The sequence below is a fragment of the Lithobates pipiens genome, unplaced genomic scaffold, assembly GCF_037356315.1.
Source record: "Lithobates pipiens isolate NorthernLeopardFrog02 unplaced genomic scaffold, aLitPip1_a1.2 Scaffold_27, whole genome shotgun sequence".
NCBI lineage: Eukaryota > Metazoa > Chordata > Amphibia > Anura > Ranidae > Lithobates > Lithobates pipiens.
In genome coordinates this window covers 94,746,321-94,763,110 of record NW_027507788.1, presented here as the reverse complement: position 1 = coordinate 94,763,110, position 16,790 = coordinate 94,746,321, and the positions used below count along the sequence as shown (strand labels likewise).

The following is a 16,790-nucleotide window of genomic DNA, read 5'->3' as shown; positions in this document are numbered from 1 at the left end:
CGGAAAGTTCATGTCCTTGTTTTATGGTAGCAGAACCCTATCATCTCAGTTTAAGAAGATAGGGTCACAAAGTCAGCCCTAACTGCTTAAATTTTTCAATTGACTACACATTGCAGAATCATACAATTTACTGCAATTTTTTTCACTGGATTCCAATTACATGCTACATTATGGGTCTGTGAAATTTTTGGATATTCCAGTTCATGGTGAAAGTGCTTCTATAATGCAGAGCTAAAAAAGCAAATGGAGAAAGCAGCTGTTAGATGTGGATAGTACGGTGTTGCCTCGCACTACAGAACTTCTTTAGTTCCCAGCAATCTTTCGTGTCCCTGACCATGTGCAGCTGCTTAAAAGCCAACAGCAGACGGTTCATAGGAACCCTATGTTCATATATGAAATTAACTCTTAAGGTTACACTTCAGAAACAAAAGCTTGTCCGTGGATGTGACCAACAGAGATAAGAATGAAAACAAAGGCAATCCATTTTTAAAAGCAGGCAAAGCTTTTGAAATTGTGGGTATCTAAAAATCCTGCATCTAAGGATATTTCTTTTAGACCTTGTTTATACCCTCAGTTTTAGTCCCTAAAACGGTTCAACCCACAAGTGGCCTCCTAGCTGCTCTGAAGTCACTTGTCCATCCATACATTCAGGTGCTCCGGCAAGATAAAGACCCACCACACAAGTCTAAATTTATAGGAAAATCATGAACTGAAATAACTAATAGGCATCTAAAGTACATAGAGGTGGAAGACAACTACAGTTTAAATAAAATGCTCTAAAAGAAGGCAGTTTAAAAGCACCTTAATATTTACAATGTGCACCAAGATTTTAAGATAAATATTCAGGGCCCATTTGCACCTTGCTGAGTTTAAGGAACACACAGGTTACTTTATGCATTACCGCAACACACATTATAAGCATTGGTGCAATATAGTATAATTCATTGTAAATGGCACCCCAATGCGCCTATACCAATGGGCACTACTGAGCGCTCTGATGCTTTGGTAAAAACAGTGCATGCACCTTTTTTTTGTACATTAGGCAGTTCATCTGAATCCATGGGCTACCATTACATAACCGGCATTGACTGACACACATGCGCTAAGGCAGCGTTTCTCAACTCCAGTCCTCAAGGTGCCCCAACAGGTCATGTTTTCAGGATTTCCATCAGATGAAACAGCTGTGGTAATTACTAAGGCAGTGAAACTGATCAAATCATCTGTGCAAATTAATGGCAAGTCTGAAAACGTGACTTGTTGGGGCACCTTGAGGACTGGAGTTGAGAAACACAATCTCTTTTAAGCTCACGCTACGGTGTGCAAATACAAAACAAGTGTACCAAAAAAAGTGCACTAGGGTGTGTCATATGGTTCCCTCCTGAAGAGGAAGGAATCTTTTCTGACCCCCAGAGGTGCAAGACATCTGACAGGGTCAAGGAACACACAGGTCCACCTAGCCAAAAAGCGGACCCCTCCCCTCATGGTCAGCAAAAGCCGCAACGAGTACTAGGTGAGGGGCTCTCCCGAAGAAAGAGCCCCATCCAACACAGCGGAAGAAGGAACTTAAGAGCCATATCCTCCAACTAAACACCCTACAATCCTTGAGTGAAGAAACATATATATAAGTGCAAAGTGACATAGATGTAAAGAAAATAAATAAGAAATAAAAAAAGGTACATGTGCAGTGGCTAGGCCAGGGGTTCTCAACTAGGGTTCCTCCAGAGGTTGCTAGGGGTTCCTTGAGCAATGAGCAATTTCTGCCTCTCAAATAAGTTCCCACTGACACCAATGATCATTTTAGCGATCTGTAAGGGGGTATAAGGTAAAGAGATGGCAACTCATGCTTCCAAAAAAGTCACTTTGAACACTCCACTCAATATAATAAAGTGCAGGAGCTGCAAGAGGGTAATTTATTTTCAATAAGCACAAGTGTAAGGGGCATTCTTCCAGCTGACCATCACACTAAGGTATCATGAGTTGCAGATATAGGAATTTTTAGCAAGCGTTCCCTGAGCCTGGTATCAAATATTGCCCTGGTTTTGGCCAAAAGTCCTAGCACTTGGAACAAAAAATGGGGTGTTGTGACCGAAGGGAAGAAGCCCCACAAGGAGTCAGTCAGTTGTGCTGCAGTTCTTATATGCCAACAAGGAACACGATGATAGAAGGAGAAAGCAGCCTAACAGATGAGCGCTTCTGCTTCTCCTTTCACTGCCCAGTCACAGCCTGGAGGGCGGACAAGACCCGAGAATGTCAGTGAACTGTACTGTGTGGCAGAGTTGTGCAAATCTCTAAACAGGACAGAGAGAAATGCAAATCCTTTGGTAGATAAGACAGCTTGTTTATATCTATCTGCTCTTTTAGTTGTATGCCTTTATTCCAGCTTTAAGCAAGTTTTTTTATTCATTAAAAAACCCAGAGTTGTGGTGGTTTTTAGCACTGGGGCCAAGGAATGACTGCTTTAGGAGGAGATATGCCACATCATAAGGATTTTGTGGTTTTAGGAGTAAATTAGTTAAACAGTTAATTACAGTTTGGAGTTTTTTTCTCTCTGGGAAAGCTAAACTCTTCATAGATTTTTTTTTCACAGTAAAATAATCATGTTAGTGGTTCGTGAAATGACAAAGCTGTGTTTCCGCATAGTTAGAACACGTGAGTATAATCAGAAATGTCAGAGTAAGGCAAGGCAACGAGAAATACACCAAGCAAAGATCAGCAGCCCATAGAAATACATTGTATGAGGTTTGGCTAGTTTCAATCAAAAATAGACTTTCCATGAATGTCAGAGAGACATCAGCGCTTTTTGACGTGCTGCCAATAATATCTATAGGCCTCCCAACACAGTGAAACACAATTTTTTTTCAATGTGTGTAGCATTAGTTACATAGTAGGTGAGGTTGAAAACGGACAGTCCATCAAGTTCAACCTATGTGTGTGATTATATGTCAGTATTACATTGTATATCCCTGTATGTTTCGGTCGTTAAGGTGCTTATCCAATAGTTTTTTTAAACTATCAATGCCCCCCGCTGAGCCCACTGCCTGTGGAAGGGAATTCCACATCCTCGCCGCTCTTACAGTAAAGAACCCTCTACGTAGTTTAAGGTTAAACTTCTTTTCTTCGAATTTTAATGAGTGACCACGTGTCTTGCTTAACTCCCTTCCGCAAAAAAAGTTTTATCCCTATTCTGGGGTCACCAGTACGGAATTTATAAACTGAAATCATATCCCCTCTCAAGCCTCTCTTCTCCAGAGAGAATAAGTTCAGTGCTCACACCCTTTCCTCATAACTAACATCCTCCAGACCCTTTATTAGCTTACTTGCCCCTTCATTGTACTCGCTTCATTTCCAGGACATCCTTCGTGAGGACTGGTGCCCAGAACTGGACAGTTTACTCTAGGTGCGGCCCGACCAGAGTCTTGTAGAGCAGGAGAATTATTGTTTTATGTCTGGAGTTGATCCACTTTTAATGCATGCCAATAGACTGAGCATGTGCAGAGCAGGGTGACACAGTGTACTGATGAATTTTAAACAATATAGGCACTTTTTAAAAATATTTTCTGATTAAAAGATCCACATTTTTTCCCTTATTTACAATTGTAAAAAAAAGTTTCAGTCCCAGGGAGTGTAGAAGGACACAGGCCACACGTTGAGACTGGAGGAGAAGTGGTTTAACCTTAGACTGTGCAGGGGGTTCTTCACTGTCAGGGCAATAAAGATGTGGAACTCTCTTCCACAATCGGTGGTGGCTGCAGGGAGACTCTTGAATGTACATCTTAAAAAACACAATATACAGGGATATGGGAAATTATTATAGACACTGACACACTTATACCTACACAGGCTGAACTGTATTGACTATTGTCTTTTTTCAGCCTTACCTTCTTTGTAACTATAAAAAAGCCAAAAAATATAAAAACTCCGGATTAATAAAAAGGTTGCAAAGGGAATCCTTATGATGACTTTTTTTTATAGGGTCTCATTCACCCAGGCACTGAGGCCGATTTACTGTGAATTGGCTATTTTGGGGGTTGGAGCTACCAGGCACTGCCCATGTAAGTCTATCAGAAATTCTATGGCCCCATTAACAATTGATATGTCAGCTAAATGGCAATACATTTCTCTTTGAGTAGGGAAAGTGAATGCGTTCCTGAACACAGTAGTGTGAACCTAGCTTCAGAGAAAACTTCCAGTCTCTATTAATGATTGGGAGCCGACGGGAATAGTTCTTGACCATGCAATCATTGCAACAACCAGTCACAGTGGTCATGTGATTAGCAAATCTTTCCCACACCCCAGGTATAAAGACCCTGTTAAATGGGGGCTGGGCAGCAATGGGTTAAAAAAAAGTGTGCCGCATAACGGGACACTCTTTTCTTGGTGACAAATTCTCTTTAGCACCTGTTATTCTAAAAAAAAAAAAAAAAAAAAAAAAAAAAAAGCACAGCATGACCCAATACATACTGGCCGAATCTTATACGGCTTCTCTATGCAATGCAGAAGCACTCTGTTCCCGGAATGTTTGGCTCATGAATATGTATGTGCAACATATATGATGCAGTTGCCATGGAAACCACATCCCCGGTTCGCCCTAGGAGTCCTGCCTGGATTCTCAGGAGATAGAGTGACTTCTAACCCTAGGCAGCCCGGTGCCACAGAAAAGATTAAGATGGAAGAATAGGTTGGCAGGCGTCCATCGTTAATGAAAGCACAATGTGATTCTGCTGAGATAACAGAGCGGAGGAAGTGGCAGACGTGTAGAACAAAACAACTGGGACGAGAAGACCCAGAGAGAAACAACGCACGGCTACAGCTTTCCTGAAGTTTATGGTCTCGCACATGCAGTGCGCATCAGCATCTTGAACCTCTGTAAAAACTTCCCCGGATCCCACAGCTGCTACGTACAGCCCATCCAGGGACAGCAACTATAAGATGCGCCGTATGCGGGTATGCACCTCTCTTTGTATAAAGTACACAGACACGCGAACATATGCCCGAACACAGGCGGTCTGCTTTTGTGGCATACGTCCATGTCCATGCTTAACACAAATACCAGTGCCTACTCACATATGACACATCTTGTAGTTGCTGTCAACAATGCAATTGTTGTGAGTCCTGGGCAAGTTTTTACATTTCATGTACACTACAGCTCCTAAACTTGAGTTTAGAAGCTTTTGGCGTTTTTTTGCCAAAGCTTGTAAACGCAACTCCATAAAACCTATGTGTCAATGAGCACATAGGCTTTTACCAGAGTTTAGGAGCTGCTGTGGTTAGGGGAGAGTCAACCTCCCTCAACTTCCCTCTCCTGAACGTGAAAGAATCACGTTCAGGATAGGAAAGTTTTGACTGGTGGCTGCAAAACGCATCAAAATGGCATTTGCCAGTTTGACACGATTTTGATGCGTTTTCTCACGGCAATCTGGTCAAAGTATGTACATGAAGCCTTTCCGGAGGGTCTGGATGCGCATGTGTGTGTGCCTCCTTTTGCATGAGCCCAAAACCATACCCTGGAATTTGGCTTGTTAGTAAAGACAAGCCAGAAGCAAAAAAAAAAAAAAAAAGGTGACACAAAACATGACTGGGGGACAGGGGAATCAAGGCGATATTGGGTTAATTAAAAAAATCAGGACGTATGAGGTTACTTACCAGGATAGGCTAGTTTGAAGATAGAGGAGGGGCTGTGGAGGGTGTACAAGAAGGACTGAAAAAGTCTCCAATTAGTTGGAAGCTACGAACGAGGAAGAAACCTCGCACCCTGTGTTTGGATCAGTTCTATTGGGTCTATTGGTGGTCATAGTGGCCAGGTGGTTGGGGTCTTTGGAGGCATTAAAAATTAGCTGTGAGTGCTCATATTAGGAACCCATCTAAGATATGGCGTCCTCTGTTGATGTTAAAGTGGAGGGCCGGTTATAAAAAAAAAAAAAAAAAAAAAAAATAAACACACTCACCTGTCCAGGGCGCCCGCGATGTCGGCCGCACGAGGCCGACCCGTCCCTCGGCTCTCGGGTCCCGTCGCCGCCATCCCTTGTAAGGGAAACAGGCAGCGGAGCCTTATGGCTTCACTGCCCGTTTCCTACTGCGCATGCGCGAGTCCCGCAGCTACTGCGCATGCGCGAGTCCCGCAGCGCTTTCTGAATGGGACGCGCTGTGTTCTGGAACACACAGTTCCCAGAACACAGCGCGACTCATTACCCAGAAGACGCCGCGACGAAGACAGAAGACAGAAGATCTCCGCGGAGGAGGAAGAGGAAGATTAGGAGAAAGTGCCTAGCAACAGGCATTTCTGGTAAGTAAAAAAAAAAATTTTTTTCATTTTTTTTTTTTTGATTTTTTGTAATTTTTAACATTTTTTTGTTTTTCAGGGTGGCCCTCCCCTTTAATGTTGGGTTAACTGGGAAGTTGAAACATGGAGGTATCTGTGGAGAGTTTGATGATCGTCCCCACCTTTATGTGGTCACACGGATACAAACTTGCTCTTGGTTTTTTGGTGAGTCCAAAGATTGGCAACCTTTATGTCATTGATGTTAACATTATTGTCTCTATTTTATGGAATGTTTTATATTTGTGTTGTTTAGTTAAAAAATGGCTGCTACAGCCAAAATTTTACCCTAAATTGGTGTTGGTTTTATTTCATTTTGATAAAATGGGTTAAGATGGGTGCACATTGTAGTCCTTTTAATGGGTGGTTGATGACATCAGTGTCAGTCAAGTCAGTCAGTTGCCCTAGTCAAGACAAAACCTTTTATTAAAGAATAAGGCTCAGTTCACACTATGCAGGGCACGTTCCCACACTTAGGGCAGCCCATTTGTATTTAATGGGCTGCCCCGCACATGAGAAATGCTGAAAATAAGTCCGCAACTCTTTACCAAAAACGTGCGGCGGCACCATATGGTTTGGCGCATGCAAAAATGCAAGTGTTTGCAGATGCGTTGGGGGGCCATTAACAATCAATAGAATTGCTGCATGCCTGCTAAAGGGCAACATGTTTATGTGCATGTTGGGAAAGTGCCTGATTTTGCATACATTCCTGATGTGCAGTCATATAAACCTAGCCCTTAGGAAGGATAGTAACCTGCCAAGGTTTTTTTGTTCACCATCTGTTCCAATGGAGAGATTACCCTTTACTTCCTATCCCACAGCCAAAACAGTAAGTGGAAGGAAATCCCTTGAAAATGATGGAATCCCTGGTTGTCCCCACTGGAAGACTTACCCTCTATTCCTGTTCTGGTGACAATTCACAATTTGGGATTTTCCTTCACTTTCACTCTCTGTGATGGCAGTAAAAGGAGGTGAATCTCTCTAAGGGCTCCATCTCACATGCAGCAGCCCTTGCTGCCCCTTTGAAAAGCAGTACATGATTGATTGCTTTTCAGAGGGCGGTTAGCAGGCAGCTGGGAGGCGATATGTTGCCTCCTCACTGTTTTTCTGGTGCTGTAAATGCACACACTACATGCAGTTGCCTGTGTGAACAAGCCCTAAATTACAAAGGTAAATTAGATACAAGAAGTACCACTAATGAAGTATAACCCATCTCCATTGGTTTAGCCATGTTAAAGAAAATCTAAACCCATAATTAAAATGATAAAATATTGCAGCTTAACAGCCCTTAGATGTGATGGCAGCACTTGTTTTTCCATTTTCAGGCATTTTTGGCCCTTTTTTTCACCTGGTGATCCTGCAAATAACACACTTCCTGTCCTAGCGTGGCTACTCTCACTCAATCAACTGTGGAGGGGGAGTCATGGAAGTTATCTTAAGACAGAAGTACAGACACATCTTTCTCTTTTCAGCCCTATGACAATGGGGGGGGGGAGTTACAGAAGATGGCTGGAAGAAAGACTTGTGATTTAAATTCTATTCACAGGAAGTGACACTGCATTTCTGGCAGGAGCAACAAGATTTTCAGCAAGTGCAGAAAATATCTTAGTCTAAAAATAGATATAGTGGCTGTTTTAGTTTTCAAAGTCCTGGTAAGCTGCAATATATTACATTATTGTTCTTGGGTTTCGATATTCTTTAGAGGGCCTGCACTTGCTGCCAACAGAAGAGTGTGTTTCCAAAGCATCATAATCTACCTGTGTGTAAATAAGCACAACATTACACCCATTCACTCTCATTTGACACCAGTTTCTAATTCACACATTTCTAATTCAATATTTATAAGCATAACTCAGCTAATAGACTTACAGTGGCTGTTTCTCTGACCGTCCACAGGCCAACTTTCCTTTCTTCTGTAGGAAATAGAAGAGGGCAACGACTAGAAGCAGGAGGAGGACACACACGACAACTGCGATTATAGCCGTGCTGCTGCCACCAGTCTGTTCTGCAAGAGTCAATACAATGCAATGAGTCTCAAAGGCAATATGTGAGTTGTAGAGATAAATAACAGCAATGAAAAAGGAAATCTTTTCATGGTGAGGGCAACATTTTTTATTTTACAAATGTTTGGGGGGGGGGGGGGGGCGCAAAAAAAAAATCAGCCTTGCCCTTGGCATCAGAAGTTTCTCCTTTAATATGTGAAGCCCCTCATAACATCATAAGCCCCCATTACATCAGAGCAAAACTTTTTATTACGGGCCCCCTTTCAAATCAGAGGCCCCTATCACATTGGACTCCCCCTCCCCTTTTCACAAATGAAGCCCCCATCACATTAGAGCACTCTCTTTTTCACATCAGAACCCTCCCTTAAATCAGAGCACCCCTTCTCATTAGTCCCCCTTTCACATTATATCTCACTTTCAGATCAGAAGCCCCATCACATCAGATTTCTCCTTTCACATCAGAAAGGAGCTTGTGCGGATCTGAAGCGTGTAGCCACACCCCTTTTGCCCTCCAGCAACAGGCACTCCTGGCCTGCACTCCACCAAGATCCCAGGTTTCCTGCTTTCATCCACCTGGCCAGTGGTGGTGGGGATGTTTCCTGGAATGGAGTGATCTGTACCTGGATGTGCTTTTGACAGGCACCATATTTTGCTCCCTTTGTGAATTATTTGTTGTCTTTTTATCATTAAATTCTTCTTAATAATACAAGTAGGCAGCCTCTGGTGTTTTCCCTTTCACATCAGAAGCCCCATCACATCAGATCCCTTCTTTCACATCAAAGAACCCCCTTTCATTACAGTCCCCACTTTTCACAACAAAGCCCCCATCACACCAGAGCACCCCCTTTCACATCAGAAGCCCCATCACATCAGATTCATTATTTAACATCAGAGCACCCCCTTTCATTACAGTCTCCACTTTTCACATCTGAAGCCCCTATCACATCAAAGTCCACCTTTTCACATCAGAAACCACCATTAAACCAGAGCTCCCCTTTCAAATCAAAAGCCTCATCACATAAGAGTCCCCCCTTCCACATCATTAGACCCCCATCAGTTTCTGTAGGCAGGATAAAATCTTGTAATGGGCCGGATTTGGCCCTTGGGCCATAGTTCGGAAACCCCTGTTAATATAGTTTGGAGTTGGGAAAGACACATTAGACACTGGCTCACGATCCATAAAAGAGAGATGTTCCATTATTTCCTGCGTGGGTATGGGAAATGAGTGGAAACCTCCGTAACAAGGCCTCCAAAAGCAATAAAATCTGGGACAGGTTACTTATTCTTTTCTATAAAAGCCAATTTTTAAAAATTGGCTTGAGTTGCATTGTATGATTATCATAACTAGATGTTAAAAAGGAAGTCCTAGATTAAGAGGCACACCTACCCAGCAGATCCAATGTTGTCCTGCTGTGATCCACTAATCAGGTGCCACAGCCCCTTTCTTTACCTTCTAAGTTATCAGAAGGAGGCTGCAGGAGCAGGGACAGATAGGGGCCAGTAGGTGGAGGTGGAGCACATCATCAGTGGCCGGCTGACTGCCTGAACCCGGAAGAGGCATCTGACCACTGATGAAGTGCTCCAGTTCCGTCCCCTGGCCCTCTGTGTCCCTACTGCTGCAGCCTCCTGGGATATGTGATGGGATAGTCCAAGGAGGCTGCGGGAGCAGGAACACATCATTCTAGTCAAGGAGAACGGTGGCGAGGACGGAAAGAATAAAAAAACTGAAAAATAAGGAACAAATTACATTGCGAGGGGAGAGGGGAATCAAGGCAGCTAAAGTGACTGCACAAGGTAAATTAAGTAAATATGTTACAGTTGTGCTCATAAGTTTACATACCCTGGCAGAATTTATGATTTCTTGGCCATTTTTTTTTCAGAGAATATGAATTTTAACACAACATTTTTTCTTTCACCCATGGTTAGTGTTTCCCTGAAGCCATTTATTATCAATCAACTGTGTTTACTGTTTTAAAATCATAATCACAACAGAAACAACCCAAATGACCCTAACCAAAAGTTTACCCCAGTTCTTAATACAGTATATTGCCCCCTTTAACATCAATGACAGCTTGAAGTCTTTTGTGGCATTTTTGGATGAGGCTCTTTAACTTCTTAAATGGTAAAACTGCCCATTTCTCTTGGCAAAAAGCCTCCTGTAAATTCTTGGGCTATCTTGCATGAACTGCACGTTTGAGATCTCCCCAGAGTGGCTCAATGATATTGAGGTCAGGAGACTGAAATGGCGACTCCAGAACCTTCATTTTATTCTGCTGTAGCCAATGACAAGTCGACTTGGACATTCCAACATGACTATGATCCAAAACACAAGGCCAAGTACGTCCCATGCACAGTTTCCTGGCTGATGAATGCAAATGTTCTTCCAGTACTTTTTTTGATAACATACTACATTCATCTTGCCATCAATTTTGGCCAAATTTCCTGTGCCTTTGTAGCTCACACATCCCCAAAACATCAGTGATCCACCTCCATGTTTCACAGTAGGAATGGTGTACCTTTCATCATAGGCCTTGTTGACTTCTCTCCAAATGTAGCATTCATGGTTGTGGCCAAAAAAGCAAAATTTTGGTCTCATTACTCCAAATAACTTTGTGCCAGAAGGTTTGAGGCTTGTCTCTGTGCGGTTTGGCGTATTGTAAATGGGATACCTTGTGGCATTTGCATAGTAATGGCTTTCCTCTGGCTACTCAACCATGCAGCCCACCTTTCTTCAAGTGCCTCCTTATTGCGCATCTTGAAATGTTTTCAGAGAGTCCTGTATTTCACCTGAAGTTATTTGTGGGTTTTTCTTTGCATCCCGAACAATTATCTTGGCAGTTGTGGCTGAAATTTTAGTTGGTCTACCTGACGGTGGTTTGGTTTCATCAGAACCCCTAATTTTCCACTTCTTGATTAAAGTTTGAACACTGTTGACTGGCATTCTCAATTCCTTGGATCTTTTTATATCCCTTTCCTGTTTTATACAGTTCAAATACCTTTTCCCGCAGATCCTTTGACAATTCTTTTGCTTTCCCCATAATTCAGAATCCAGAAACGTCAGTGCAGCACTGGATGAAAGATGCAAGGGTCTGCCAGAAGTCCATAAACTCATTGACCTTTTATACACACACACTTATTACAAGCAAACAGATCACAGGTGAGGATGGTTACCTTTAATAGCCATTCAAACCCCTTTGTGTCAACTTGTGTGCATGTTATCAGGCCAAAATCACCAGGGTATATAAACTATTGATCAGGGTCATCTGGGTAGTTTCTGTTGTCATTATGATTTAAAAAGAATAAACACAGTTGACTGGCTAAAGCCATTTACTATCAAATACTAACCATGAGTGAAAGAAATGTTTGTGTTATTTATATTCTCTGAAAAATGGCCAATAAATCATAAATTCTGCCAGGGTATGTAAACTTATGAGCACAACTGTATATTAAATATTTCAAATTTTAATTTAAAGCTGAACAAATGAAGGTGTGGCCTATCTCTGGCTTCCTCAGCATTATGAAAATCTTTCATTCCGCCTGCAGTCTCTGATTGGCATAAAATATCCGACTCTAAAGCCTCATACACACTATCAGATCTTCTACTTATTTTTTCCTTCGGTCTTACCAAAACCATGTAGTAGAAGGGCCTGCCTGATTCCATACAAATTGAAACTTCTAAGGTTTGACCTCATATTATATGGTTTTGGTAACTCTGAAGGAAAAAAAAAATCTGCAAAAAATATGATGTGTGTATGGGGCTTAAGATTTCAAGTTTTGGGTGTAGTACGCTGATCATAGTGGGGGGCTCGCCGTACCCCATCCTCTATGCAGAAAAGGCTTTGTATTCTTGCAATACCTTCTGTGATTAGGGGTGCAAATGAATGGCACGATCTTCCTCCATTCACAAAATGCTTTGCAAGAATACATGGCCTTTTCTGCATGGAGGATGGGGTAGATCTAGCGCTTTGCTGTTATCATCAGAAACTGGATATCTCAGCACCCGATGTTCGATGCCAACAGGATCCTGCAGGCTGAATGAAAGGAAGGAATGCCGCAGCAGTCAGAGATGGGGCACATTTTATTAGTGACAGTTTTTTGTGCAAATATATAAAAATAGTTTTCGTCTGGAGTTCAGGTTTAATGATTAATAAAACACATAACTGGCCTGGAGCTGCATACCAAACTTCCCTACAAAAAAACACTACATTTACATCCTCAACCCAACACTACTTCTAAAAAAAAAAATCAGCACTTCTAGCAGATCTAGAGAGATGATAATCCTATTTCCATAAAATATGATGTTAATTACCTTGAGCTGGTGACATACTTGGAGGCACATCTGCGGGACAAAGGGAAGAAATATTATCGTAATTAATTTAGACACAATAAAAAAAAATATGAATTTAAAAACGAATAATAGACATCCATATATGTCACTGCGTTATGTTGCAGCTTACATACTAAAAAAAAAAATACATGCGAATGCAACATACTGCAGATTTAAAACTGGTTTAGGAAAGTTGGAGAAAGGGAATGGTTTCTGAAAATTGATTGGCTGTCAAGGGTTGCACAAATCATTTCCCTGCCTCCATGCCTCCTTTGAGACCTTGGCCAACTTTTTAATTTTTAATTACATTTTATTTCCCCTGCTGCAGCAAATTGGAACACGCTTTTAGGTCCATAGGGTTATAGGGATATTGGGTTCTGTATCTGGAAGTTTTAGGCTGTATTCACACCCGAGTGTATCGTTTTCAGATGGAAAGTCGCGCGTTTTTACTGCTATTTTGTACAGGTCAAAAGTTTACCAATATAAAAAGCAGAGAAACGCTTGTAATCTGCCTAAAATGAAGCTCATGTACTTTTTTGAGCTTTAGGCATTTTGCTTCAGGCGACAGAATGCTCAGATGTGAACACGGGCCATTTAACCGCTTGCCAACCGGCTCCTGTAGATATGCATCGGCAGAATGGCACGGCTGGGCAAAGTAATGTACACGTACAGTACGTTACTTTGAATATCCCGCAGTGTGCGCCTGCCGTGAAGTCCGTGCCGTGTCCGCGGACTCGATATCCGACAGGTGCCCGCGATCAGGTCACAGAGCTGAAGAACGGGGAGATGCCGATGTAAACACAGAATCTCCCCGTTCTGCTTGGTGACAGGACACTGATCATCTGCTCCCCGTCATCGGGAGCAGCAATCAGTGTTGTGTCACTGCTAGCCCACCCGCCCCCCCCACAGAATCACTCCCCAGGACACACTTAACCCCTCCCCCGCCCCCTAGTGGTTATTCCCTTCACTGCCAGTGACATTTTTGCAGTAATCAATGCAAGTTTATAGCATTGATCGCTGTATTAATGCCAATGGTCTCAAAAATGTGTCAAAATTCTTCGATGTGTCTACCATAATGTCACAGTCACAATAAAAAGCGCTCATTACTAGTAAAAAAAAAAAATATTAATAAAAATGCCATAAATCTATTCCCCTATTTTGTATACACTATAACTTTTGCGCAAACCAATCACTTTTTTTTTTACCAAAAATATGTCGAAGAATACGTATCGGCCTAAAGTGAGGAAAAAAGAAAATTTTTGTTATATATTTTTTGGGAATATTTATTATAGCACAAAGTAAAAAATAATTTGTTTTTTTCAAAATTCTCTCTATTTTTTATTTATAGCGCAAAAAATAAAAACCACAGAGGCGATCAAATACCACCAAAACAAAGCTCTATTTGTGGGGAAAAAAGGCATCAATTTTGTTTGGGAGCCACGTCGCACGACCGTGCAATTGTCAGTTAAAGAGACGCAGTGCCGAATCGCAAAAAGTTCTCTGGTCTTTGGCCAGCAAAATGGTCCGGGGCTTAAGTGGTTAAATTAATGGGATTTTGCTTGTTGGCTGTTTTTTTTTTTACTTTTGAGATGAGCGTTTTACGAGCTGAAAACACTCATGTGTGAATGCAGCCTTATTTATTGATCTTAAATATATTTTTTTCTAATTAGTTGAACTAGATGGAAGCGTGTCTTTTTGCAGCATAAAAATGTAACTTTTCACCAGAAAGAAGTAAGGTTTTGACTACGGTAGGTGGGGCTTAATTTACTCAGGGGTGGGGTTGTTAATTTTGGAAGTGGGCTATAATTTAAGTGACAGCCTTCAGGCTACATAAACAGCCAATGTTGGATTGTAATATGCATACACTATACTGCAATTTACAGGGTACAAGTCAAGTAATAGTTATACACTCATTATATCTCAGCAGCGTTGGGTCACATGACCAGTAGGCACTACATTGTTGGGATGCTGTAGACAGCCGCATTTAGTTATCTTTCTGTTAAACTTCTCTATTCAAAGAGATATTTTGCAATCAAGGTTTGAGTGCTCCCCTCTTTCCCTGGTTTAACCAGGATCTAGATACTCCAAAAGGTCTGATAACAGAGGTTTTAACATACATACCCCTTGTTCCTTCCTGTAACACCAAAGTATTGTTTTTTTGCTAAAACAATTCAGTAGCTGAACAGATGACGGGTCAAATACATCTCAGCAAAACCAAAACTACAAGTAATTACTTGTCATAGAACATCCAAGTTCCTCACACGTCCTGACCTCAGGAGGACGTCTAAGGTCAGCCAACCGTGCATTCCTCCCATTGAAGTAACACCCTTTCCAAAGTCAGACTTACACATGCTCAGTGTGAAGTTCTTTTTTATCATTCCATGTTGGTTTTTTGCAATGCAGGAAATGCTGTTCATTGTCTTGGAATTGAACTTGAAGGAGACATTGCTTCGTACTTCCAGGTCAGTGGAGGACTCAGACACCTAAGAGAAAAACACAGGAATATGACTGTTGACTGGCTGGACAATCTAAGAACTCAGACAAGAAGCTTTGTGTAGAAACTGAAAGTGTGTATATTGTCCGTGGAACCAATCTTCTCCAGAATACACTGACTATTATTAGTGATGTTTTGCAGTATGACGTTTTGGTTCCAGTTTTCACCACTGCATAGAGTTGATAAGTTCTATGATGGTGCTTGTTTGAGTTTTATACATTCTTGCAGTCCTGTGGTCATGGGTTCAATTCATTCCAAAAGGACGCTATGTGTACCCTCTCAGTGCTTCAATTTCTTGCTAAACCATACTGATAAATTACCCAAATTGCTCCAAGTGTGGTATAAGGGCCAGTTCACACCACATGCAGTCCTGTGCATTTTTTTTCTGCATCAAAAACACATGGATAGTAGGTTATATGATCTTCAATGGCAAAGTTCACACCAGTGCAGTCAGTTCCAGTGTGCTCCAGTTCCAGAAAAAAAAGTAGACCATGTGGAATTTTTTCTGCACTGGAACAGCAGTAAAACACACCAAAAACATGCTGGAATGCATCAAAAACACGTCAAAAGTGTGCATGCAGAAAAAGAATCCAGAACTTCTATGGTGTGAACTGGCCCTATATAAAAGGACAATAAACTGTAAACGCCATCGAATCTTCCTAAAAGACAAAAAGAGAGCTCATCGGCCTTGTGCAAAGGAGGACTTTGACTTTTCTGCAAGTTGAGCTTTATGGGATATAAATTGCCAAAAGTTCATTCAAATACTCCAAAAGTTCATATACTCCAATAGGACTGCAGATAGACAATGATGTTCAAGGCCATGCAGTTCTCCTTAGACTGGGGAATCTCCAAACAATAAGGGGGGAGATTTACTAAAACTGCATGGTAAACATTCAGCTTCCAACTTCAGCTTGTTTAATTAAGGGTTGACAAAAAAAAAATAAAAAATGAAAGCTGACTGGTTTCTATGCAGAACTTCATCAGATTTTACACTTTCCAGATTTTTTTTGGAAATAATAGAGCAAACCAGTGTCAAACTCTTCTAAAGTTTAATAATTACTATAAGGGTGGACTTTTACTTTTCCTGGAGTTGAGCTTTCAAAGAGAAGTATGGATTTTTTTTTTTTAATCATACTTACCTAGGTGGAAGCAGCATTGCTACAATGCTGCATCTGACCCCCGACACCTTTAACACTGATTAAGACTGTGTTCTTACAGCTCTGTGAGCAGAGAGCTGGTGACTGTCAGTCAGCAGCTCTCTGCTTTGCCCCCCCTTCTCACTCAATGGAGCGCTGGACTGTGGAGGGGTGCGGGAGCAGCGGCTCAGGCTCTCAGCGACTTGCTGACAGGCTGAGCCTGGTCCTGGTCCAGGGATCTGGGCAGATCCTGACTCTATGATGGTGATGACGCCTGAGCCTGGACTGACTCTGTGACGTCAGCAGAAAGTGTACTTCAGCCTGCTCTCTGCTGAAAACAGGTCACAGGATTGCAGAACGAGGTGAACTCCTGTGATCCACAAACAAGCTTTGGCTGTACTTCTTTAAGGGATACTGGCGGACAATTGTCCAGATTTTACTCAAATAATCCAATTATACTGTAGGCCACGCAGCTCTCTCCAGATTGGGAAACCTGAAAACAACACTATCAGAC

General features: G+C 41.9%; 1 protein-coding gene across 1 annotated transcript in view; it reads right to left on the bottom strand.

Moving 5' to 3' along the window:
- Positions 1–16,790, bottom strand: part of BCAM (basal cell adhesion molecule (Lutheran blood group)) — a 140,373-nt gene that overhangs the window by 21,693 nt on the left and 101,890 nt on the right. The window contains exons 12-14 of the mRNA XM_077457231.1: positions 14,994–15,129; positions 12,629–12,658; positions 8,186–8,321 (exon numbers count right to left, since the gene is read on the bottom strand). Of these exons, the coding sequence (XP_077313357.1) occupies positions 8,186–8,321; positions 12,629–12,658; positions 14,994–15,129 (302 nt within the window). The remainder of the gene's footprint in view (positions 1–8,185; positions 8,322–12,628; positions 12,659–14,993; positions 15,130–16,790) is intronic.